A 26,431-nucleotide genomic window follows, 5' to 3' on the forward strand; every position below is an offset into this window, starting at 1 on the left:
GATGCCCTTGAGTCCATCATCCAAGTCGTTGATAAAGATGTTGAATAAGACTGGGCCCAAGACAGAACCCTGTGGCACCCCACTAGTCACTCTTCTCCAGGATGAAGAGGAACCATTGATGAGCACCCTTTGGGTTCGGTCAGTCAGCCAGTTACAAATCCACTGAGTGGTAGCATAGTCAAGACCGCATTTTACCAGCTTCTTTACAAGAATATCATGAGGCACCTTGTCAAATGCCTTACTGAAATCAAGGTAGGCTATATCCACTGAGTTCCCTTCATCTACCAGGCTTGTAATTCTGTCAAAAAACGAGATCAGGTTAGTCTGACATGACTTATTTTTCAGAAATCCATGCTGACTATTGGTGATCACAGCATTCCTTTCTAGGTGCTCACAGACTGTTTTCTTAATGATCTGCTCCAGAATCTTCCCTGGTATTGATGTCAGACTGACTGGGCGGTAATTATTTGGGTCCTCTCTTTTCCCCTTTTTGAAAATAGGGACAACATTTGCCCTCCTCCAGTCTGCCGGGACTTCGCCTGTTCTCCAGGAATTCTCAAAGATGACTGCCAGTGGTTCTACATTTCTACATTCCAGTCATGACTCTCATACCAGATTTCAGTAATGCCTATTAGGTCATATTCATCATCCTGTATTAAGAGCTCAAATTTGTCCTGCTTGTTTCCTTTACACTGTGCATTAATATAGAAACAACTGAAAGCACAAGTTATTCCCTTCCAACTGCTAGCTTCTTGTGGTTTTCTGCAGGTTTCTGTAGGATGATCTCAGTTTCCTGTGCATCAGTGAAACCATTATCCCCAGTATCAGGTGTTCCCCTGTTGTCGTGCTGCAGCATTCTGGACCAAGCTGAAGGGTTGCAGTAATTCAGTCTTGAAGTTACCAAAGCTTGGACCATTGTGGTCAAGCTATTCTTCTCCAGCAGACTAGGTCTTTCCCCTAAAAAATAATGTCAAAAATTAGGGGGTGTCTTATACATGGGGCCATCTCCCCCCATTTTCTTAAATCTGAGTCCCCCAAAATAGGGGGCATCTTATACATGGGGGCATCTTATAGATGGAAAAATATGGTACTTTGTGATGTGTGACACAGTGATGTCCCAAATCCCTAACCTGTTTTCAGTGTCAAGGTCAGTTCTGAAACGTGTCAGGCAACCATTAGAGAATGAGAATTTTATATCATGATTTCCAAGTTAGGAGGCATGGCTTCATGACAGGTGATTCCTAATACCTCCTGTTTTTAGAAATGTAAGTGCTTAAAGCTGATATTGCACGAGGCTTCCTTGCTATTTTGCATGACGCATTGCATTTTAAAAGATAGTTTTGCCACATGAACCGCCGTCTTTCCCATGAATGGTTTCCCAGGCCACACCTCTTGCTTCCAGTTGCCATTTTGCAGCAATGATGCAAATGTGCGATGTCTGCTGTGCTTTCATTAGAAAATATTATTAGTAAAACATTCTCTGTATGTTTTAGTTGGCCTTTTATGTGGTTTGGGAGTTGGAAATGAAGAAAGTCAACATCAAGTGACCAGCCAACTTGCTGTACCTTCCAAAGAGTACACAGATGTTAAAGAACTGCTTCCCCATATGTTGCTCATATGGCTCTGTATTGACTTTCTCTCTGTGTGTGACATCTTTAAAGGCAGTTTCAATCATCCAAGGCATAAATGCATTTGTGGGGCCTTGATTTCACTTTTCTTCATTGTCCAAGTAGAAGGAGGGCAACACTTGCTTTATATTTACCCCTACAGTTTATCTTGAACAGCTGAGGATTTCCCTCCATTTATATTTGGGGCTGTAGTTCAGGTTTCAAGTACTTAATCTAGATCTTGTTCCTTTTACAGTAACCATGTTCTCCCCTAGCTCTGCTATCTTCTTACAGTAGACCAATATTAGGGCCAGAAACGGGATGTAATAACTGCTGACTTTTAGATTTTCTGAGAAAGCAGTCTTTATTACCAGGCGCAATCTGCCTTAATCACTCTGGGGAGAGAAGTCTGGGCTTCCACTTAAAACATCTTATTCTCCCCCCTCCCTTTTTTTTTGTTTCACGTCCATCCTGAAGAAGAGTTTTCTTTAAATCAAAAGTGTCTGTGCTACTTTGTGAATTTTTGTTGGTCCTTGTAAAAAATTTGTTGTTGTTGTTTAGTCGTTTAGTCGTGTCCGACTCTTTGTGACCCCATGGACCAGATGTAAGAAATTAGAACCATATTTTCAGAAAGTTCACATTGTCTTCTAATTGTTTACAATGGTCATGATATCATTTTGCAGGGTCTTCTTTCTGGCTTTTAGCAATTTGGAATGGTGCATTTAGCTTCTTTTTATCCAGAAATGAAGAAGCGGGGATGGGATTCCTGCTAGATAGGCAAGATGCTCGCTCTCTTCAGGGCAGAGGGGACTGGAGAGGTTGGCAAGGAGCTTTCGAAGCCACATGCAAGTGAACTTGAAGATGCTCCAGATTCTTTGCCAAGGGATGGGAGGTGGTAACTGATGCTGCGGAAGAGCTTCCACAGCTCACATGCAGAGACCTTTTTAGTTGCATTTTAAACTAACATTTGACTGTTATAATTTTAATCTGGGCTGTAAACTATGCAGTTTATGTGGTTGCTAGGAAATTTTTGTTTAAAGAATAGTTTTTAAATTTTTATACATTATATTTTTAATATTGCTTTGGTCTTCTTTGTAAGCCACCCAAGAAATATTTCTGGATTGGTGGCCAGATACAACAACTTAACACTATGCAGGCATGCAGTTACCTGTTGATGGTAAAGCTCATGGGGTACGAGCTGTGTCCATATGCAGTAGGAGCCCCAGGTGCCCAGGAGCTGACTGACTGACTGACACCCAGGAAGGTGACTGACTGACACCCAGGAAGGTGACTGACTGACACCCAGGAAGGTGACACCCATCTACCTTCCCTCGTCCCCTTAAAGCATGGGCAGGAGACTGGAAAGCAAGGCAGAGAATGAATCATAGAATGAATCATAGAATCATAGAGTTGGAATAGACCACAAGGGCCATCGAGTCCAACCCCCTGCCAAGCAGGAAACACCATCAGAGCACTCCTGACATATGGTTGTCAAGCCTCTGCTTAAAGACCTCCAAAGCAGGAGACTCCACCACACTCCTTGGCAGCAAATTCCACTGTCAAACAGCTCTTACTGTCAGGAAGTTCTTCCTAATGTTTAGGTGGAATCTTCTTTCTTGTAGTTTGGATCCATTGCTCCGTGTCCGCTTCTCTGGAGCAGCAGAAAACAACCTTTCTCCCTCCTCTATGTGACATCCTTTTATATATTTGAACATGGCTATCATATCTCCCCTGAACCTCCTCTTCTCCAGGCTAAACATGCCCAGCTCCCTTAGCCGTTCCTCATAAGGCATCGTTTCCAGGCCTTTGACCATTTTGGTTGCCCTCCTCTGGACACGTTCCAGTTTGTCAGTGTCCTTCTTGAACTGTGGTGCCCAGAACTGGACACAGTACTCCAGGTGAGGTCTGACCAGAGCAGAATACAGTGGCACTATTACTTCCCTTGATCTAGATGCTATACTCCTATTGATGCAGCCCAGAATTGCATTGGCTTTTTTAGCTGCCTCGCCACGCTGTTGGCTCATGTCAAGTTTGTGGTCAACCAAGACTCCTAGATCCTTTTCAATGTACTTCTCTCAAGCCAGGTGTCACCCATCTTGTATTTGTGCCTCTCATTTTTTTTGCCCAAGTGCAATACTTTACATTTCTCCCTGTTAAAGTTCATCTTGTTTGTTTTGGCCCAGTTCTTTAATCTGTCAAGGTCGTTTTGAAGTGTGATCCTGTCCTCTGGGGTGTTAGCCACCCCTCTCAGTTTGGTGTCATCTGCAAATTTGATCAGGATCCCCTTGAGTCCATCATCCAAGTTGTTGATAAAGATGTTGAATAAGACCGGGCCCAAGACAGAACCCTGTGGCACCCCACTAGTCACTCTTCTCCAGGATGAAGAGGAACCATTGATGGTACCGTCAGTCGGTCAGTCAGCCAGTTTGGGTTCGGTCAGTCAGCCAGTTACAAATCCACTGAGTGGTAGCATAGTCAAGACCGCATTTTACCAGCTTCTTTACAAGAATCTATAGTAAAGTCCCACAATGAGGTCTCTGTTATTCTTCTCTCCCTTAATTTTGACCCAAATGCTCTCACTTTGGCTTTGAGGTTCTAAATCTTGGATCTCTTCACAGGTATACACATCCCTGACATATAACGCCACTCCTCCTCCTTTTTTGTCTGGTCTGTTTCTCTTAAATAGATTGTATCCCTCCATTATTACATTCCAATTGTGGGACTTATCCCACCAGGTTTCAGTGATGCCTATTACGTCATATTTAGTTTGCTGTACCAAGAGCTCAAGCTCATCTTGTTTATTTCCCATGCTTTGCGCATTAGTGTACAGACATTGAAGTCCATTAATCATTCCCCCGTGTCTCTTATTTAAGGATTTTTTCCTCCCACCACTAGGTCTGCGTGCTGTTTGCTCCATTTGGTCTATGACATTTGGATGATCATCTTCATCAATTGATAGACTCCTACCTTCAGGAGCACTGTCTCCCTCCCCCACATTAGTCAGTTTAAAGCCCTCCTGATGAGGTTTCTGAGATTTTTGGCAAAAACATTCCTCCCAACCGTTGTGAGGTGCAGCCCATCGCTTGCCAGAAGTCCATCTTCAAGAAACTGCAGTCCGTGATCTAAGAATCCAAACCGTTCCTGTTTACACCATTTGCGAAGCCAGCTGTTCACTTCCACTATTTTTCCCTCTCTCCCTGGGCCACGTCGTTCAACTGGGAGGGCAGATGAGATGACAATTTGTGCATTTAATTGCTTCGATTTCCTGCCCAGAGCCTCGTAGTCTCTTTTGATCTTCTGGAGGCTATTGCTTGCAGTGTCATTGGTTCCCACGTGAACCAAGAGGAAGGGGTATTTGTCAGTGGGTTTTATGATTCCTTGCAGTCGTTCAGTTACATCTTGGATCTTAGCCCCGGGGAGACAGCACACTTCCCGAGACATCTTGTCAGGCGCACAGATCACTGCTTCTGTTCCCCTCAGTAGGGAATCCCCTATCACCACTACACGCCTCCTCTTAGGTTTGGTCGGGGTTCTTCCGTGAGCTGTCCGTTCCAAGGTCGCCTGCACATTCCCTGAGGACTGACTTTGCTGCTCGTCTTCATATACCTGATCGACTGTAATGAGGGAGAGATCCTCAAATGGAGTCTGTTCTTCGCCTTCCATTCTAGGGGAGAGGACTTCAAAGTGATTGTGTATTTCTAAACAATCAGAGCGAACCCTGGGCCTCCTACTTCTTTGAGTCACGTTTCTCCATATATCTGGCACCTGTGTTGGTGAACTAGCCTCCTTCTCATGGGTGTCCCCTGTCTCCTCCTTGGTGGAGACGGTGTTCTCTGTTGCTTCCAAGAAGAGCTCCAGCTCTCTAATTCTTTGGAGCGTAGCTACACATTCCTCCAGTTGCTGGACTTTGTCTTCTAAGAGGGCAATCAACATACAGTTGCTGCAGGTAAAGCTGCCGGCAACCTTTGGCAAGATGGCAAACATTGTGCAGGAACCGCAGGCGACTGCAGCTGTTCCTCCACCCTCCATCTTGAGAACGTGTCGTTGGGGGTGGCTACAGTGGTCCTCCATCTTAAAAAGCGTGAAGACAGGACAAATACCCCCCAAAAAAAACTAGGTCTCCCCCAACAAACGTTTGAGACTAGCTCCCCTAAATCTAAAAGATGGATTAAACTGTGCGTGCCGCCAGGAGCGCCTCCCACAGCTAATCACCTGACTCAACAGAAACCCTGCCCCCTCTGACCTTTGCACAGGGAGAGCAGCTAATCAGCCACAAAGAAACACACACACAAGAAAACCCTTTTGCTCCTCCTTCAGCTGCTGCCCTGCAAGCTCAGGAGATCTGAGTGACAATTGTTGCAGATCAGGAGATCAGGGTGACAATTGTGACAATGGAGATCAGGGTGACAATTGTTGCATTGCAAAACATATTTTTCCAGGGAAAGTCCTTTCAAAAAGAGGCAGATACACTCTTTACAGTGCAATCCTATGCATGTTTCTTTTAAGAAGCAGTAAGTTCATCTGTGTCTACTCAGAAGTGAATTCAGTGTGTTTAAAGTGCATATATATCAGATGGTAGTCCTGGCCTCTATGCTGTCTACACTTCTCACCCTCTAAAATACAACCTCCTAAAAGATAACAGCATTATTAACAATCTTTTTGCCCACTGCCACAACCAAGGCATAATAAATTAAGAAAAGTTGATCAAATTAATCAGCAGTAAGCATAGCTTTTGCCACTTTGGGCTGTTGCCTGATTTATTACCAAGAACAATAACTGAGTACACATTCCTGGAAATTGGTCTCGCTGTCTCTCACAGCTATCGTTTGCAGTAACTTCAGACGCAGGCTCCATGCAGCAGCAGCAGCAGCTGATGCCTCACTCCTTACTAGTTTGAACCTTGAATTTATTCCAGGGGGTGGGCAGGGGTGGGGGTGGGCATTGAAATTCCAGCAGCTGTGCTGCTCCAGGAGGACTGTTTGCACTCCAGCACTATGGATATGTTCAGATGTCCCCTTGGGGCTCTGTCCTGTCAGGCACAGAGCATTTAAACTTTTTTTTGCACAGTCCTCTCCACTGCCAGCTTGGCCATCCCCTCCCCCCAATTTCAGTCCATAATTCCTCTGGAGCAAGCGGTGTACTGTGTGTTGCTTCATGTCAGGAGGGAGTGTACATCTGTAGCTCTGCCAAAGTTGGGGGTAGAAAAACATTTCAAAAGGGGAGCTGTGGGAGAAAAGCGGCAGTTAGGAAAATGATGCAGCATGTAAAGCAAACCAGCTTAGAAGGCTTTGTTCTTGCTCAGCCTGTTCCTGGGATGTCCCACTTCAGACTGCAAGTAGGGATTTGTATGCTTACATTCCTTCATCTCCCGCCAACACTTCACATGACAAAACCTGTCAGGTCGAGGGCTAAGGTAGAACCCTTCTCCCTGACATGCTAGTTTCCTGTGTGCAGGAAGTTGAATTATATTGTTACAGGCTTAGGGGTCCCTTCCAGACCAGGGAGCCTGTGAATGTAGGATTGTGAGAATCTGTGCGAGGGGAACATACTGAACCAGTTGGCTGGCTTCTTTATAAGGCATTGACTGGCCTTGCTTGGCCCCTTCAGTGTTCTCATCAGCATCTCCCAGAGTGAGCCATGTGGCCGTCGTGGCAACGAAGGGATGCTGCTCTCCCAGAAGGAGGTAGGCATTTCCTCACCTGCCCACCCTTCACCTGGCTAGATGCCAGGTCCCTCTAGGATGGGGAGCAATGAGTCAAGGAGTTTTGGTTAATGCTGGAAGTCAAAGACCAAGGGACATGACTTGCTCTGTGCTGGACGCAAAGCTGAATTGGGGGCTTCCCTAGAAATCTAATGGAGAAGCAAGACCCACTGAAGTGCTAAAAAGGTGCAAAGAAAACCACATACCCTAAAGACACCACTGGCTCCGCTGAGCTACATTCCAAGGGAAGTAACCCCTGGAGTCGGTCGCCACTTGAGCTTGGAGTGTGAGCAGCAGGACATTGGCCTTCAGAGCAGCCACACAGCAGTCAGAGGTTTCTATAGGCACATCTCCCAGGCGAGCAAGAGGCACCGTTGCAGTTTGAGGAGACTCTGAAAGAGAGGAGATTCCGACTAAACATCAGGAAGAACTTTCTGAGAGGAAGAGCTGTTTTGCAGTGGAAAGGTCTCCCTTGGGAGGTTGCAAACTCTCCTTCCTTGGAGGTTTTTAGCAGAGGTTGGATGGCCATCTGTCAGGGATGCCTCAGTGGAGATTCTTGCATTGCAGGGGTCCCTTCCAGCTCTACAGTTTTGTGATTCTTTGTTGGTGAATCTGCAGAAAATTTAAGTATTCAAGCAATGAATACTTGTTAATCTTGCTTGCTTTAGACACTCTCTGCCCTAACCCTCTGCCCTAGCTACTCATTCTCTGGTGGCAGAAGAACAGGCTCACATAGTTTCCTTCCTGCTGTGTTGCCCTATGAGATGCACATCCACAGCAACATAATATTGTGATTATATGTAGCTGGCTGGAAGATTGCAGAAAGCCTCTTGAGCTGATGTACGCAAGTGGTTTCTTCTGTGCTCTGTCCCACCCTGACAATGCCCCTGTCCTTATTTTGGTGCCATGTAGTGGCTTTGCATGCCAGTGATCCACTATGGTCCATCAGTTGCTCCCACACTCCCCTCACAAAACACTCACAAATGACAACAGTTATTGAAGAAGTTGTATTTAAACCCACTTGATCCAAAATTCACCTATGTAGCAAAGGGACAAATGAAGAAAAGTGGTGACATCTTCTCCCCACCGGCACTCAGCCAATTGTTAACTCTGCCACAGGTTTTCCTCTTGTTCTAGGGCAGGGCTCCATTTCAGCACATAGGATTGTTGCATGCACAGAGTGCCAGCCGACCAACCCCTTGAGAATCTCTCTGTAGGACAGCCAGCATTGTGCTATTCTAGCATGTGGCATGATGTTTGCTTTTCCTGTCTGAGGGTCTAAGAGAATACACCCTTTATTTTTCTGCTAGAATAAAGCTGTGTTAGTTCATATACTGTAATGATATAAACATGGATAAAGCAAACATTTGGGAGGGAGAGGAGTCTGCCCAGCACAATGTGCAGCTTTTTGATGAACACAAACCCTGGAAGGTTGTGGGTAATGCTGGCTCCATGGCAGGAGGCTGCAGCCAGAGAAGTGAAAGAGGCACCCGCTGTTCCCAAACTGTCATTGCTGAGGGATTAGAGACCTAGCAGAAAGTAGGGGTGAAATAGCCCAAAGAGTTCAGCATGCAAATAAACCTCTTGTTTTGTGACTATCTTCAGGACTTCTTGCAGTTGTCATAGTTCATGTGGATGATGCTGCAGTCTTGCCTCACAACAGGGGGGGGGGGGCAGGGCAGCAGTCTCTGCAGGGAAGCTGGTCTCATTTGTGAAATGCATCACTAATTTGGGACATCAGCATATTTTTAAAAGCATCAGTTAGTTTGGTCTCCTTGTCATTCAGTTGCTAGGAGACACCCAGGGACTTTCCTCACTATGCTCCAGCTGTGGCCTCATTGGATTTCTGTGTGGACCTTTTCCTTCCCTTTTTAAAAAAAAGTACATGTAGTCACTTGGCTTAAAGTGCCTTGCCTAGAGGTATCTCTACAGATAAATTAGGCTGTGCAAATTTGTGTCACGAACCTCCATCCCGAGTCCTTTAAGCACCTAGCAGGGCCCCTGAGCAAGAGGCGGCTACCTCCTTCTTCTTCCCAGGCACCGTAATACAACTGGCGAAATGGTTGGTTTACCTACCCCTTGACTGTCAGCGCTGAAAGTGTGACTGACATCTGTGAAGGAAGAAAAGGAGGCTCTGAGCAGACACTCGGCTTCAGATTCCTTTGCACCTGTAGAGGGCCAATAGGAGACATGCAAAAACTGGAACATCTCACCTGGCTCTCAAAGACCATCATGGTGGGCTTGGCGGAAGCCATAGTCCTTGGTGATGGATAGGTTTTCTTTTTCTTAAGATAATCCTTCTTTGCGAACACCTTTTTGTTTTCTTCATTTTTATATCTTTAATTTTAAAAAATCTTTTCTGCTTTATTGCTCACAATTGTATCTTTACATCATAACTTTACATCTGTTTCCAAAGTATATTTATATTCATCATTATTACCAACCCTAAATCATCAAATGTTACATACACACGCATAAAAAGAAGGAAAGATGCAATTTTTAAAATCATATTATTCATAAATAAATGACTTCCCGTCCCTTTCCATTTTGTGCTAGTAAACTTATTGCCTATATTTATCTATTTTCTTATTATTTAAGATATTACCATTTCTATGTGTTTTCCTTTTGATATTTATTATCTACAGAAATTACTCAAAGACCACTACCGTTTTCAGATTGGAGCAACTACTTTTTAAATATTCCTTAAAACATTTCCAATTTGAAACAAACTCCTGCTTGGATTTATATTTAATTCTTTCTGATAAATAATCTAATTTCACATATTCTGTCAGTTTCAATGTCCAATCAAATCTGGTGGGCATGTATCCACTTTTCCAAGGTGTAGATATTATAACCCTCGCAGCTGTGGCAGCATACAAAAAGATTTTCCTTTTTCTAACTTATACTTTAATCAAGTGGATTTTTTTTATATATATATTTTTACTGTATTTATATTCAGTGTTAGCTGCCCTGAGCCTGGGCTGGGCTGGGGAGGGCGGAGTATAAATATTATTATTATTATTATTATTATTATTATTATTATTATTATTATTATTATATCTTTTTTGGAATTTCCAAACCAGTAATGCCCAGTAAAAATGATTCTGGTTTTTTCGGGATATTCACTTTCAATATTCTTTTAAGTTCAAGATAAATATCATTCCAGAATGGTTTAATCTTTTTGCATGTCCACCACATAATGCAATGTAGTTCCATCAGGCTCTCCACATCTCCAGCAATTGTTTGCAAGGTTTTTATACATCTTAGCTAGTTTGCAAGGTGTCAAATGCCAGCGATAGAACATCTTTTGGAGGTTTTCCCTTGTGGTATCTCTATATTGTGGCCAAAATCTTGGGCCCATCTAATCATAGTTGTTGAAATCAAACCTTTATTAGGCATTATACAAATAAAAACCGTAAAAAGGAAAATAACATGTAAAAGCCTTGAAGTATATATAAAAAGGCAGCAGTTGGCTACAAACATATATATATATATACATATAGAATCAGTGGTTTTCCTTGTTAACCTGCTCCTTGGAGGACTGCAGCCAAAAACTCGGCTACCCCCGCCGTTATCCTTTGGTCAACGTCAGATAGGCAGAATCCCACACATTCACCTTGCTGGGGTTCCAGACCACCCAAAAGAGGGGACAGCATGCGTTGACGGAGCGTACTGTACAATGGGCAATGAAAGAGAATATGCTCTACAGTGTCCGGGACATTCATAGAGCATCTGCAGAATCTCTTGTTTCTAGGGATGTTTTGATATCATCTAATCATAGTTGGTTTAACCTAATTCTCCTTGACTTCCCAGTCAAGGAGGAGTCGGCATGTTTTCAAGAGAACTTTGGTTTTGGTCTTGATTAAATGTATTTCAAATCTTGAGTTTTCTAGAGTGAAGCCTTTTCCTTTGTCAACTTTAAATCTCTCAAATAATTGGAAATATTGGAACCAGTCAGCAATGTATTCTCTCACTTCTTCAAATTTCTTCAACTTTAACTGGTTCTCCTCTTCTTTCAATAGGACTTGGTATGTCGGCCAATTTCCCTCTGTATTTTTTCTTTTTACCGCTAGTACCTCAGTTGGAGATATCCACCAAGGCACTTTTAAGTTCTAAGAGATCTTTATATTTTTCCCAGATCTTGTACAGTGATTTCCTAATAATGTGATTCGGGAAGTTTTGGTGTACTTTTACTTTCTTGTATGCTAGGTATGCGTGCCAGCTGTACCTATTGTTGTATCCCTCTAAATCAAGCAGTTCTGGATTTTTGAGTGTACACCATTCTTTTAGCCACGTAAGACAGTCCGCCTCGTAATACAATCTTAAATCTGGCAGGGAAAGGCTTTAATGTCTTTAATGTCAATTAAAATCTGATATTTGATTCTGGGCCTCTTCCCCTGCCAGATGAACCTTGAAATAGATATTTCCCATTCCTTGAGGCAGCCCGTCCCACCTAGCACAGGAATCGATTGAAATAGAAAAAGTAATTTAGATAGTACACTCACTTTTATAACTGAAATTCTTCCTGTAAAAGATAACTTGAGTCCAAATATCCAAGTTTCTTTTGATCTCCTCCCAAGTTTTTACATAATTATCCTGAAACAGGTTGCTCTTCTTTGGGGTTAGCCAAATACCCAGGCACTTTGCTTTTTGGCAAATTTTCAGGCCAAATGTTTTTTCCAATTCTTCTTTTTCTTGAACTGATGTATTTTTAACCAATAATTTTGTTTTTGTTTTGTTCAATTTAAAGCCTGCTACTTCACCAAATTTTTGTATTATTTCAATTATTTTTGATAGACTCTCTTTTGAATTTTCTGTCATTATGAGCAAGTCATCGGTGAAAGCCTTTATTTTATAAGCCTGGTTCCCTAAGGTTATCCCTTTAATTTGACTTCTTTTTTTTTAAAGATTTCCAATACCAAAATAAATATTAGAGGAGATAAAGGGCAGCCTTGGCATGTACCTTTGTTAATTTGGCATTCCTTCATGATATTGCCATTAATGATTATTTTAGCACACTGTTCAGCATATATAGCACTTATTCCTCTACAAAAAAATTCTCCAAACCTCATTTCTTTCAATAATTCTTTCATGAATTTCCACGAGATATTATCAAACACTTTTTCAGCATCAACTAACATAATCACAGCAGGTTTATCTATTTTAAAGTCCAAGTATTCCAACACATGAATAACACTGCATGTGACGTCCAGGTAGAAATCCAGTCTGATCTCTATGTATCAATTCTTGGAGAATTGTTTTGACCCTGGAGGTTAAGACGTCTGCAAACATTTTGTAGTCATTGTTTAGAAGCGCAATATGATTGGTCTATAATTAGCTATGTTTGTTAAATCAACTTGTTTTGGGATAAGCATAATGTAACTTTCTTCCAGGGTGGTCTGTGGGTTAAACCACAGAGCCTAGGACTTGCCGATCAGAAGGTCGGCGGTTCGAATCCCTGCGATGGGGTGAGCTCCCATTGCTCGGTCCGAGCTCCTGCCAACCTAGCAGTTCAAAAGCACGTCAAAGTGCAATTAGATCAATAGGTACCGCTCCGGCGGGAAGGTAAACGGCGTTTCTGTGTGCTGCTCTGGTTCGCCAGAAGCGGCTTAGTCATGCTGGCCACATGACCTGGAAGCTGTACGCTGGCTCCCTCGGCCAAAAAAGTGAGATGAGTGCCGCAACCCCAGAGTCGGTCACAACTGGACCTAATGGTCAGGGGTCCCTTTAGCTTTACCTTTAACTTTCTTCCATGTGTTTGGGAGAGTTCCATTCATCAATATATCATTCATTAAATATTTTAGGGGAAGGAATAAAATTTCTTCCATTTTTTTATAATAAATTGCTGGGAGCCTATCTGGGCCAGGAGTTTCCCCTATTTTTGATCTTTGTATTGCTTGTTGAACCTCTAGGGACATGATTGGTGAATTCAATGAAGTAATTTTATCCTCTGGGATCAATGATAATTTGCTTTCTTCTAGGTAATTTTTAATTTTATCTATTCCTTCTGGACCTTCTTTGTATAATTCTTTATAATATTTAACAAATTTATTATTAATTTCATTTTGGTCATCTGTCCATTTGTCTTTTATTTTGATTTTGTTGATTATTATCTAGCTGCCAAACCAAACGTTTTCCAGACTTATTCCCAAATTTGAAATGTTTGTGATTCAACCATTTAATTTTCCATTCTAGCTCTTCATTTATCAGCATTGAGAATTGGGTTTGAAGAATTGTGATATTTTGTTTGATGTTTTCTTTTTTTTAATGAATTTTTATTGGTTTTTCAACATTTATAAAAACACATACAATTCAATACAAACAAACACATAAACACACAAGTATAATTTCAGATCTTTTCTTTTCGTAAAACTTACTTCACCGACTTCCCCGTACCTCCCCTTTCTGCATCCCTATTTCCAAATTCATTTCAGCAAATCCTCCCCCTTACATTAATCTAATTTTCCCTTGTTCTTCTCTTTTACTTGATCTTTTACAGCTGTAACCCCCCTTTTTCTATAACCTCAACATTTTAACACTCATTAATTTTACAATATTTCTTGAGATAAATTTTGAATTTCTTCCAATCTTCTTCCGCCGTCTCTTTCCCTTGGTCTCGGATTCTGCCAGTCATTTCAGCCAGTCCCATATAGTCTATCACCTTCATCTGCCATTCTTCCAGAGTGGGTAGATCCTGTGTCTTCCAATACTTTGCGATGAGAATTCTTGCTGCTGTAGTAGCATACATGAAAAAAGTCCTATCTTTCTTTAACACCAATTGGCCGACCATGCCCAAGAGAAAGGCTTCTGGTTTCTTTGGGAAAGTACATTTAAGTACCTTTTCATTTCATTATATATCATTTCTCAGAACGCCTTAATCTTCGGGCACGTCCACCAAAGGTGGTAGAAAGTACCTTCAGTTTCATTACATTTCAGATATTTTGTTTGATGTTTTCATCATCTCGATGCTTAAATAATTCTCTTTCTTTTTTCTTCAGTTTCTCCCATACTTCAGGTTTTTTCCCTTCATTTTTCTTTTGTATGCATTCTGTTGGATGAAAAAACCCCTAAACACTGCTTTGCTTGCTTCCCAGACAATTTTCACATTGGTTCCTTGATCGGTTCCTTAAATTCATTTCAAAATACTCTTTTGATGTTTGCTTGGCTTTCTGTAAAATCTTTTCATCTTTTAATAAGCTTTCATTCATGCGCCACCTTCTTAATTTCCTCTCTTTTCCTTTTAACAAAATTTCCACCAAACTGTGATCTGGGATGGTTCTGGGATGAATTTCAGCTTTTTTGACTTCACTCAACATGTTCTTAGTAATCCAGATTCCATCAGTTCTTCCTGCTGAGTTGTTAGGATCAGAAAAGTGGGTGAACACCATTGGGTGTTTAAACTTCCATGCATCATTCAGACAAATTAAATCTATTAATTGGAAGAAAGTGTTTGGTAATTTATTTCGTTTGCTATGTTTTTTTTTTCTTCTGTCCTAATCCGGTTGCGTAACTCCATTAAAGTTGCCTAAAAGAATAATTTTGTCCTAGATAATCCATTATTTCCTTCCTTTTTGTTTTCTTTAGAAGAGAAAGAGAGAGAGGATTGTTAGGTCCTGTGGCTTCTGTTCCCTCAAGGGCACCTTCCTTCTAGTGCAACGTGTCTGCCAGAGGGCAGGTAGCGCAGGCTGAAGATGCCCACTTTAGGCTGGGGGTTTCTAGGCAGGGCTGTCAGAGTCCGTCAGCATTCCCCATTGTGGAATAAGGGGGACCAGTGGTCTAACTTCATCTAATGCAGCTTCCTGTGTTCCCAGGTGAAGACTGGCAAAATTCATGCCACGCTCTCTAAATATAACGCTCCTGAACAAACTAACTATGTCAATGCTAAAAAAAACATTTTTTTGGCAGTAAGGTGCTCTCTGAATCCTATGCCATAAAACCTTATCAACATTCAACACAGCCAGATGGGCAGGGTATAAATAAAACAGTAATAATGATAATAATAATAATCAGTTAACATGTGGACAACAACTTCTACAATATGGCAGAAGGAGGTTTGCCAAGCAACACATGATATGACAGAGTTCACAGATATTAAAGAGAGAGCTTTCTATCCCCACCTGAGATGCTTCCTAATATGTGTGCTCCAAACATAACCTTTGCTATTTTTAACTTGTAAAGGGGAGTTCAGGAAACTAGTCTTTCTTGCCCACCATCTTTACTAAATTATTATTTCTGAGCAAACCTCTGCTTTTGCTGTTTGGATAAATCAGGGAATAATGCTTTCTCTAGAAATTCTTTTTATTTATTTACAAAGACAGCCCTGTATATTAGGAAAGAGGCATGTAGGCCTTCAATATGAAGTGATAACTCAGTTGCAGGGGATTATGTATCTGCTCATAAATGTCAGCTGCAAGCCTGGAATTCCTCTAGCAAGCAGATGCAACTAGAGTGGCTTCTGTTGCCACAGTGTCTTGGCCAGGCATGTGCTCCCTTTGTGGCCTGTAAAAAAATTGAGTGCCTTTCTTTCCCAAATAAAGGGTTCATATGCAACTCCCTTACTCATGAGGTTACCATAGACTCATTAAAGGTTGATGCAGCTCCAGGGTGGTGGACAGCTGCAGTGTGTAATGTTACACACTGATGTGATTTATAAGGCTTCTTCACATTTTGGGGCTGCTATGAATAGCTTTTATGGTGCGATAATTAGAACCTTAACAGTCATTTGGCATTGGAAGTAAACTTTGATTGTATGCCTTCTATGTGGCTCATCAAAATTCCACTCCTTCCCAGCACTGGCAGCGCTGATAAGATGACAATGTACAACACAGGCTTTGAGTCTCAAACCACAAGCTCAGGAGAAATTCTCTGACTTCCTTTGGGCTTGAGGATTCAAACCCTACAACCCAGTCTTAAAATGCATGACTGTGCCTGTGTCCCCAGGGATCCTTCATCCTCATGCAATGTCCTCAGGGCAATATGCACCCAATGTTATAACACATTTAAGTTTTGCTGAATTCAAATGGAGCATTGATGACTATCACAAACCTACAGAGATCAGTGGGATTTAAAAGTGCATAGACTTGTCTGAATTGTGCCTTCATCATTAAGGTGCCCAGATATATGGCTCCTCTTATGGGAAATGTGTTTATGCCAGCACACCACTAACAGTTCTCTATACACCCTGCTTTATGAGCAGATTTTGCAAGTGGGACAAGTCTTAAGAGCATAGCTGCCAACATTTTCCTTTTTTAAAGGGAAATTCCCTTATTCCAAATAGGATTCCTCGCAAGAAAATGGAAAAGCTGACAGCTATGCTTAAGCGTGAAGGCAGGCAAAACATTGAAAGAGTGCTGGAAGTAGTTAGGTATTGCTGATGCCCTCCAGATGCATGCACATTTTTCTGACTTAGGGAAAACACCAAAGAGTTTTTCAAGGTTTTTGTGTGTGGGTTAACTGAACTGGGGGAAAGCAGAGCTTTGGTAGGAGCCCAAGGTGCCCCTCACCCAGTAACTGCTTCAGCTTTTTGAAATTGGCTGCCTTAAAGTCCAGAGTGCATGTCTGACTACTCTCAGCTTTCCCTTGCCTCTGTATCATGAAACTTCCTCCCAAGTTTCCAGGTACTTCCGCTTCATCTTTCAGTCCCGTCCCCCCCCCCCCATTGTTGAGGACTTCTTGGTTCTTCCACCTTCTGGGAAATGAAATTGTCAGTGAGGCAATGGATGAATTTGTTGAACCTTACATTCTTGGCAGAGTTTGAGTTTCAACAGATCAGGGAAGTTGAAGCCTCCCATGACTACTATATATCTCCTTTTTGAATGTTTGGTAATCTGCTCTCGGAAGGCATCATCCAAGTCTGCAGTCTGGCTTGGCGATCTATGGCAGACTCCCACAGTAAGGTCACTGCTGTTTCTCTCCTACAGTTTTGATCCATGTACTCTCAATCTGCCTTCCATGCTATACGTCAGGCATAATGCCACCAAAAACATTTGGCTTGATTGTTGCCACTAATCAAATCTCATCTTTTGTCTTGCAGTGTCGTCCATCCAGAGGCCGAAAAAGAGGATACTGCTGGTGTGTGGATAAATATGGGCAGCGACTCCCTGGATATGATGGGAAGGGGAAAGGAGATGTCCATTGCTACAATCTAGAAAGCAAATGATGGATATCCACCACCTTCTGTGGAATCTGCGTGTGGCATTTTAACTATCAGAAGCCTTGGAATGACTGGGCTGCAGCATAGACTGCGCTAGACTTGGGAGCTCAGAGTTTTGTCCCTTCTTATACTGCAGGGAGTCAGTCTCTGTGGTCTCTGCAGCTGCAACCTGCCACTGACACACTTCTGGCTTTCCATCTTGCCACACAAGGAGTTCTAAAATCCCAACTAAATCTGCACTATGGATACCCAGAAAAATTTTAAAGGGCTAAAAGGCACTTCAGAATGGATTCAGGGAGTCTCCACTGACTTTGTGTTTTTTTGTGTTTTTTTAATTAACAGCCTGTGACCAATTTGATCCCGAAAGATAACTCTCCTTCTGTGTTGAAGAATTTATAGACTGTAAAGATATTAAACATACTGGATAAGACCCAATCCAAGCTATGCACTTTTTAAGTTGCCTGGATTTCAGTTGGGGAGTTAAGCATGAGCTCATTTTTATTCCAGTGAAATTACTTATAAGTAATATAGTGTGGAGTGGATCACACCCAAGGTTTCAAAGTAAAAGCATTTTTATTTTGTCTTTATACAGGTCTGCCGAGAAACTTTTATCTTCACGGGTAAAATATTTTATTAAAAAGAAAGCTCAAAGAACTTTTTTTTTAAAGAAACATGTTTCTACTTGGCTATTTTTTCTGTAAAATATACTGTATTATGAATATTCTGTTAGTCTGTATTTAATATAATTGTTTTTTAAATAAACTATTTAAATATAACATAAATGTTATACAATCATTATAGCATATGCTTTCAAATTCTCTTCCCCAGAATACTTTCCAAAGCCTGCATCTATATCTCCAAGATAAGTGTAGTATTCACCCTTTCGATATGTCATAAGTCCATGGAGCAAAAAATGGCAGGGGTTTTGAAAAGCAAGCAGGGAAGCTTATTTTAAGATGAGAGTTATATTTGCCATACTAAGAATATTATTTTGTATTAAGTGCTCTATATGTCTAACTACAGTTCAGGAAAGGTGTTCACTCCTAAATTAACCTTATCTGAGCTAGTCTGATCAGCTCTATCCAAAGTGTTTATAAGATTGATTAAGTCATTAACTAGGCGGATTGGAAAAGGAGGACATAGATGATGCCTTCCTGGAACAGATGGCCAAGCATGCAAAAAGAAGGGAGATAGTAGTAATGGGGGACTTCAATTACCCAGATATTTGTTGGATGTCAAACTCAGCCAAGAGCATAAGGTCAAACAGATTCCTCACTGGCCCTGCAGACAACTTCATTGTCCAGAAAGTGGGAGAAGCAACAAGAGGAACAGCCATTTTAGATCTGGTCCTAACCAATGTTGATGACCTGGTTAGTGGGGTAGAAGTGGAAGGATCATTAGGCACGAGTGATCATGCTCTTCTGAAGTTTACTATACAGCGGAAAGGAGCAGCCAAGCATACTAGGACTCAATTTCTTGACTTTAAGAAAGCCGACTTCATAAAACTTAGGGAAGTGCTGGGTGAGATCCCATGGACAGTAATACTAAAAGGAAAGGGAGTTCATGATGGCTGGGAGTTTGTTAAGAGGGAGATAGTAAAAGCACAACGTCAGGCAATACCAATGAGACGGAAACATGGAAGGTGCCTAAAGAAGCCAGGGTGGCTATCTAAAGAACTTTTAACTGAGTTAAGATTCAAAAAGGATGTGTACAAAAAATGGAAAAGGGGGGAAACCACCAAAGAGGAATTCAAACAAATAGCCGGCACATGTAGACACAAAGTCAGAAAAGCTAAAGCACAGAATGAACTCAGGCTTGCTAGAGAGGTTAAAAGCAACAAAAAAGGCTTTTATGGGTATGTCCGTAGCAAAAGGAAAAACAAAGAAACAGTGGGGTCACTCAGAGGAGAAGATGGTGAAATGCAAACAGGGGACACAGAAAGGGCTGAACTCCTCAATGCCTTCTTTGCCTCAGTCTTCTCCGATAAAGAAAACAATGCCCGACCTGAAGAATTTGGAGCAAATGATTCAGCAGAGGAAACACAGCCCAGAATAACTAAGGAGATAGTACAAGAATACTTGGCTAGTTTAGATGTATTCAAGTCTCCAGGGCCAGATGAACTGCATCCAAGAGTATTAAAAGAACTGGCAGATGTGATCTCAGAACCACTGGCAGTCATCTTTGAGAATTCCTGGAGAACAGGCGAAGTCCCGGCAGACTGGAGGAGGGCAAATGTTGTCCCTATTTTCAAAAAGGGGAAAAGAGAGGACCCAAATAATTACCGCCCAGTCAGTCTGACATCAATACCAGGGAAGATTCTGGAACAGATCATTAAGCAAACAGTCTGTGAGCACCTAGAAAGGAATGCTGTGATCACCAATAGTCAGCATGGATTTCTGAAAAATAAGTCATGTCAGACTAACCTGATCTCGTTTTTTTGACAGAATTACAAGCCTGGTAGATGAAGGGAACGCAGTGGATGTAGCCTACCTTGATTTCAACAAGGCATTCGACAAGGTGCCCCATGATATTCTTGTAAAGAAGCTGGTAAAATACGGTCTTGACTATGCTACCACTCAGTGGATTTGTAACTGGCTGACTGACCGAAGCCAAAGGGTGCTCATCAATGGTTCCTCTTCATCCTGGAGAAGAGTGACTAGTGGGGTGCCACAGGGTTCTGTCTTGGGCCCGGTCTTATTCAACATCTTTATCAACGACTTGGATGATGGACTCAAGGGCATCCTGATCAAATTTGCAGGTGACACCAAACTGGGAGGGGTGGCTAACACCCCAGAGGACAGGATCACACTTCAAAACGACCTTGACAGATTAGAGAACTGGGCCAAAACAAACAAGATGAATTTTAACAGGGAGAAATGTAAAGTATTGCACTTGGGCAAAAAAAAGGAGAGGCACAAATACAAGATGGGTGACACCTGGCTTGAGAGCAGTACATGTGAAAAGGATCTAGGAGTCTTGGTTGACCACAAACTTGACATGAGCCAACAGTGTGACGCGGCAGCTAAAAAAGCCAATGCAATTCTGGGCTGCATCAATAGGAGTATAGCATCTAGATCAAGGGAAGTAATAGTGCCACTGTATTCTGCTCTGGTCAGACCTCACCTGGAGTACTGTGTCCAGTTCTGGGCACCACAGTTCAAGAAGGACACTGACAAACTGGAACGTGTCCAGAGGAGGGCAACCAAAATGGTCAAAGGCCTGGAAACGATGCCTTATGAGGAACGGCTAAGGGAGCTGGGCATGTTTAGCCTGGAGAAGAGGAGGTTAAGGGGTGATAGCCATGTTCAAATATATAAAAGGATGTCACATAGAGGAGGGAGAAAGGTTGTTTTCTGCTGCTCCAGAGAAGCGGACACGGAGCAATGGATCCAAACTACAAGAAAGAAGATTCCACCTAAACATTAGGAAGAACTTCCTGACAGTAAGAGCTGTTTGACAGTGGAATTTGCTGCCAAGGAGTGTGGTGGAGTCTCCTGCTTTGGAGGTCTTTAAGCAGAGGCTTGACAACCATATGTCAGGAGTGCTCTGATGGTGTGTCCTGCTTGGCAGAGGGTTGGACTCGATGTCCCTTGTTGTCTATTCCAACTCTATGATTCTATGATTCTATGATTTTAGTTACCTCAGAGACAGAGATGAAAATACATGTAAAAAGGTAAAGGGGCCCCTCACAGTTATGTCCAGTCGTGGATGACTCTGGAGTTGCGGTGCTCATCTTGCTTTACTGGGCGGCTTCCAGCAGAATATTAAAATACAATAGTCTATTAAACATCAAAAGCTTCCTCAAACAGGGCTGCCTTCAGATGTCTTCTAAAAGTCTGGTAGTTTTTCTCTTTGACATCTGGTGGGAGGGCGTTCCACAGGGCGGGCGCCACTACCGAGAAGGCCCTCTGCGTGGTTCCCTGTAACTTTGCTTCTCGCAATGAGGGAACCGCCAGAAGGCCCTCGGTGCTGGACCTCAGTGTCCGGGCAGAACGATGGGGGTGGAGACGCTCCTTCAGCTATACTGGGCCAAGGCGATTGTTTCATTGCCCTCAGATCCATGGAGAACCACGGGGCTGTCCAGGCTCCATGCAATCGGAGAGGGCGCTTCGGTGCCAAACAGCCAATAGCCCTGGTTAACTCAACATTCCAGCAGGCCACCAGGGAATCAGCTGAATGGTCATCAACATGGCATCCCCTACCACTCTCTGGAAACCATTTGGATCCATTAAGTGGCAGGGGTGGACCATCTGAATAGGTCCCACCTCCCTGCAGAGGGGAAGGGTCATGGAGAAGTCCAGTTGCACCTGGAAGTGATCTGACCATGGCACTTCTTTCGTTTCGCTTTTGCTTAGTGTCAGCTTACCAACATCCATAGAGGTGAACAGCAAGTCCAAAGCATGTCCGTGGCTATGAGTTGGGCCTGACCTATTTAGGGACAGCCCATGGAGGCCATGCTTTCCATGAAGTCCTGAGCGGTTCCTTGTAAGGTCGTGTCAGCATGGATGATAAAATCCCCTAGGACAGCCAAACTAGGTGTCTCCAGGAGAAGAGCAAATAAGAGGCAAGTTTATCTCTCTTCCAGATCTCTCCATTACTACAGGAGACTCTTTGAGAGGTCTGAATAAACAGTGTGAAGAGAGCTGATTTGATTACTGTTTGTGAGACAAGGCTGCCACTGGACACAGCCTGTAACTCTCAAGTTGTAGAGCCTATTATTAAAACATTTGATCCCAGGGAAGCACATAGCGAAAGAAAAAGGATGACAACTTTTTGTATACCACCTATCTTATTTTTGCAAAAATCTGCCCATCTGATGAGCATCCCCTCAATTCCTTTGTCCAAGCCACTTATAAAGATGTTGAACAAGGGGCTGAGGGCCCTCGCACAGGGAAGAGCACCATGCTGCCATGCATATTGGCCCTTATTTCTGATCTGCTGAAGATGTGGACTAGGCAATGATCAAGAGAGGAGATTGCAGGCAGAAGCCAGCCACATTCTGCCTCTGTCCTAGGGAAAATGTTCTGAAAGGCCTCACAGCCTGGAGCAATGTTTCTAGTTGGCTTGTCATTATTTGAAGGTTTGTGGGGAATGAGCTATCCCTGGACAGCAATAAAAATATATTAAAAATATAAATAAAACACGATGGTTCTCCAAGAAGAAAGTATCTTTTGATTTCTACAAAGGGTGATAGATTCCTGCTCCTGAATCTTGGGGCCATGAGCAAGAAGTTAAAGTTGGGCACTTTAAAACTCGTTGATCTCCCTGAGCTTAAGTGCTCTGAGCTACTTTTCCAGTGTTGGCAAAGTTCTTGAATGACTCAGAACATGCTTCCTGATTCATGAAAGGAGACTCCAGAATCACACAGAACTTAAGGAGTCCTTTATGAAAACTGCTTTGAGAGATTCAATAAATATACCACTGTGTTTGTTTGTTTGTTTGTTTGTTTGTTTATAAAATGGGATCAATAATTCACTTTCATGGCAAAGACTCTGCTCCTCTCTTAGTGATGTGCAGAACACGCCTCTTTCAGAGGAGAGCAGTCCAGAAAAGCTGGGCCGAAGTCTCACCCTGTTTTCAGGTTAATCCTCACCTGTTTTAAGTTGTAGGAGTCCTAATGTGGCCTAATGAAGGTTCTAATGGAGCTGCTCCGCAAGCCTCTATGTGGACAGAGCAAGCAGAAAAACAGTCATTGCCTTAAAAAGCAGATAGCCTATCAAATGGCATTGGGTTGGAATACAGTATATCTACAATATAACTTTGCTATCACAAAGTTAAGGTCACAGAATTTTCTCCATATTTTCTACTCCAATATGTTACAGTGTTTTAAATTACAGTGTTTTAAATTAAGGCAAGTATTTAATTTTCAAAAAGACATGACATGAGCATCCAATATCCCCCCACCCTGTCCCCAGAAATCCTGTTCAGAAGCCAAACTGCCTAATGATTTTCCAGTTTATACCTGAAATATTTGTGGGATCCATCTGACCTCCAACAATGTGGACAAGGTCAGGCAACGCAAATACAGTGTGTTACTTCTGGGTTTCGATGCTTGCGCATGCGCAGATGCTCAAAATTACATCATGTGCATGCACAGAAGTGGCGCAAAGCGGCGTGCGCAGACGTGCCGTCGCTGGTTATGTTTGCTTCTAGATGTGAACGGGGCTCCAGAGAAACATCCCGTTCGCATCTAGAGGTACCACTGTATACATATAGGATGATCAAGATGAGCTTAGGGAAGTTTTTCATGCCACCCAAAAAGTTAAAAACCTAGTTCTCCTAGGTGCCAGCTGTAATTAGTGTGGGGCATAATTCAGTAACATGTGTGGAATTAGCTCTGTTATTTTTGGCCCACACAGAACTGAATGGTGTAAAAGTGAATTAATGCCTCTTTTTTTGCTTTCATTGGTCTTTTTTAAAATTCAGTTCTCAGCTCAATATTTTAATAAGCAAACACTTCACTTGTGATTTAGGATCCCAATGAAAACACAATAAAACAAACTTCAGTATTACACCTGATTACCCCTGACAATTGCTAATCACTTTCACATAAACCATGAATAGCATATGTTAAGAACAAAGGGCGTAAGAATCTGCATGTAGCATTTTTCACATCACATGGCCTGGATGTGAGACACATGTACACAGAACAAGGTGGTAAAGGCAGGTAGACTAAAACAGGGCTCACCAGCCTGGCCCTTGAGCCTGCCAGTAGCTGCTGTGGAATCTGCAACGGGTGCCCTCACAAACGCACAGCGCATGATTGGGGGGTGCACCATGTTGTGCCCTTGTCTCTTTGTCAGATGCAACTGTCATTTTGCAACATGTGGCTTAAGAAAATGGTGGAATCAGCAGTCAGAACTTGCCAGAACTTAGTTTCAGCGCCTCTCAGCCGCTGCCATGATAACAGTACAAGGAAGGTCTTCATGGTGAGTTCTGGCAGCTCTTTTTCTAGAAAAATAGCACATTGCCAAATGCTTCTTTCCATACTTACCCAGTGAGCTGTGTACGTTTTTTAAAAACCTAAGTCTCTGCAAGCAGAAAGCCAGGATAGCAGGCCAGGCCTAACAAACAGGACTGGGGTATTCTAAGAGATGTTTGGATCCCATTGAATTCTATAGAAGGAAAGCAAATAGACTGAATCTTGGGACGGTTTAGACGGAGCAAACCTTGACTCTCACCCTGACAGGGACATTGCTGGGGACCTGCAGTGTGTGCTGAAATTTTTCATAGGGGAACTTTGCACCTCTCTAAGCCGGGCAGGAGCCTCCTGAGCTTTGGGCACCAGGCTTTAATACTCTAATTCACCAGGAACATTTAGGAGACTAGCCTAGTCCCCCTAGTCCACCGACTGCACATCACTGCTGGGGTCCGTTATAACCCCCGCACTCATTGGATCTGAGAACTTACCTTTTTGCTCTTTCCTATATTATTCAATTCTAGGGACGTGGGTGGCGCTGTGGTCTAAACCACTGAGCCTAGGGCTTGCTGATCAGAATGTTGGTGGTTCGAATCCCTGCACCAGGGTGAGCGCCCGTTGCTTGGTCCCAGCTCCTGCCCATCTAGCAGTTCGAAAGTACGAAGTGCAAGTAGATAAATAGGTACCGCTCTGGCAGGAAAGTACGCTCTGGCGTTTCTGTGCACTGCTCTGGTTCGCCAGAAGTGGCTTAGTCATGCTGGCCACATGATCCAGAAGCTGTCTGTGGACAAACACCGGCTCCCTCGGCCTATAGAGCAAGATGAGCGCCGCAACCCCAGAGTCGTCCACGACTGGACCTAACAGTCAGGGGTACCTTTACCTTGACCTTTATATTATGCAATAAACCTGAAGGAGCATCTCCACCCCCATTGTTCAACCCAGACACTGAGGTCCAGCTCCAAGGGCCTTCTGGCGGGTCCATCACTGCGAGAAGTGAGGTAACAGGGAACCAGGCAGACAGCCTTCTCAGTAGTGGCACCCATCCTATAGAACGCCCTCCCACCAGATGTCAAGGAAATAATCAACTATCTGACGGCAGCCCTGTTGAAGGAAGTTTTTAATGACTGATGTTTTAATGTATTTTTAATCTTTTGTTGGAAGCCATGGAGAGTGGCTGGGGAAACCCAGCCAGATGGACAGGATATATATATATATATATATATATATATATATATATATATATATAGGAACAGACCCCACAACAGAGCCCTGTCTTGCCTCCAAGGCACTAAATGTGTTCCATGTGCAGACTGTGTGGCATCTTCACTCCCTTCTAGGAACCTGAGGACAGGCAGGCTTTTCCTCCAGACGCACTGTTGTCATCACAGGCATTTCTCTGCTCCAATTCTGCAAAGCTGGTAAATGTGCTGGTCCAGTGCAGACCACCAAGGCATTCAGGGCCAGCCCAAGACATTTTGGCATCGAGGCAGTGAGGCGAGACCAGCAGTGCCTCACTTTGGCCAAGAGGTCTCTGTAGAGGCAGCCTGGGATGGGCTACCCAAGAGACAGCCGATTCCTGCTCTCAGGAGCATGCCACAGATGCCAGCATGGTGGCGGCAGCAGTAAGTCATGTGTTCCTTGGATCTGCTGCCCCTGTGGATCCTGCTGCCCAAGGTGGCTGTCTCACCTTGCCTCATGGGTGGGTCAGCGCTGAATGCACTGCAGCCCCCGAGTGCTTGCCCTGCCCCCTTGGCAGTTCCCCACAAGCAGCCAAAGAACTTTCTTGAGGCCTGCTGGGTTGCTCTACATATTTGGGTCAGTATGTTAAGGAGAGTAATAAATAAGCTGAATAAATCCTCACATAAGTGACAGAAAATGAAATTAGCATCGCCTGTAAGCAGATCTATTATCTCTCAAGCGCCCTCAGAAAATGTCCTTTCTCCTTGGCATACAGTGCAATAGTCTTTGGAGCTTGGAATATCACATTCCACCTCCCTGGTAAGCACAGCCCAGAGGGCACAATGTTTGCTATTTGTGCATGAGGAGAAGGA

General features: G+C 43.0%; 1 protein-coding gene across 2 annotated transcripts in view; it reads left to right on the top strand.

Moving 5' to 3' along the window:
* Positions 1–18,123, top strand: part of IGFBP3 (insulin like growth factor binding protein 3) — a 36,884-nt gene extending 18,761 nt beyond the window's left edge. For both annotated transcript variants that reach the window (XM_083468893.1, XM_083468894.1), the window contains one exon: positions 17,342–18,123. In XM_083468893.1, coding sequence (XP_083325019.1) covers positions 17,342–17,467 — 126 coding nt within the window. In that variant the 3' untranslated portion in view covers positions 17,468–18,123. The remainder of the gene's footprint in view (positions 1–17,341) is intronic.
* The last annotated feature ends 8,308 nt before the right edge of the window (positions 18,124–26,431 follow it).

Source organism: Podarcis liolepis (assembly GCF_965112155.1).
Source record: "Podarcis liolepis genome assembly, chromosome: 12".
In the NCBI taxonomy this organism is placed as follows: domain Eukaryota; kingdom Metazoa; phylum Chordata; class Lepidosauria; order Squamata; family Lacertidae; genus Podarcis; species Podarcis liolepis.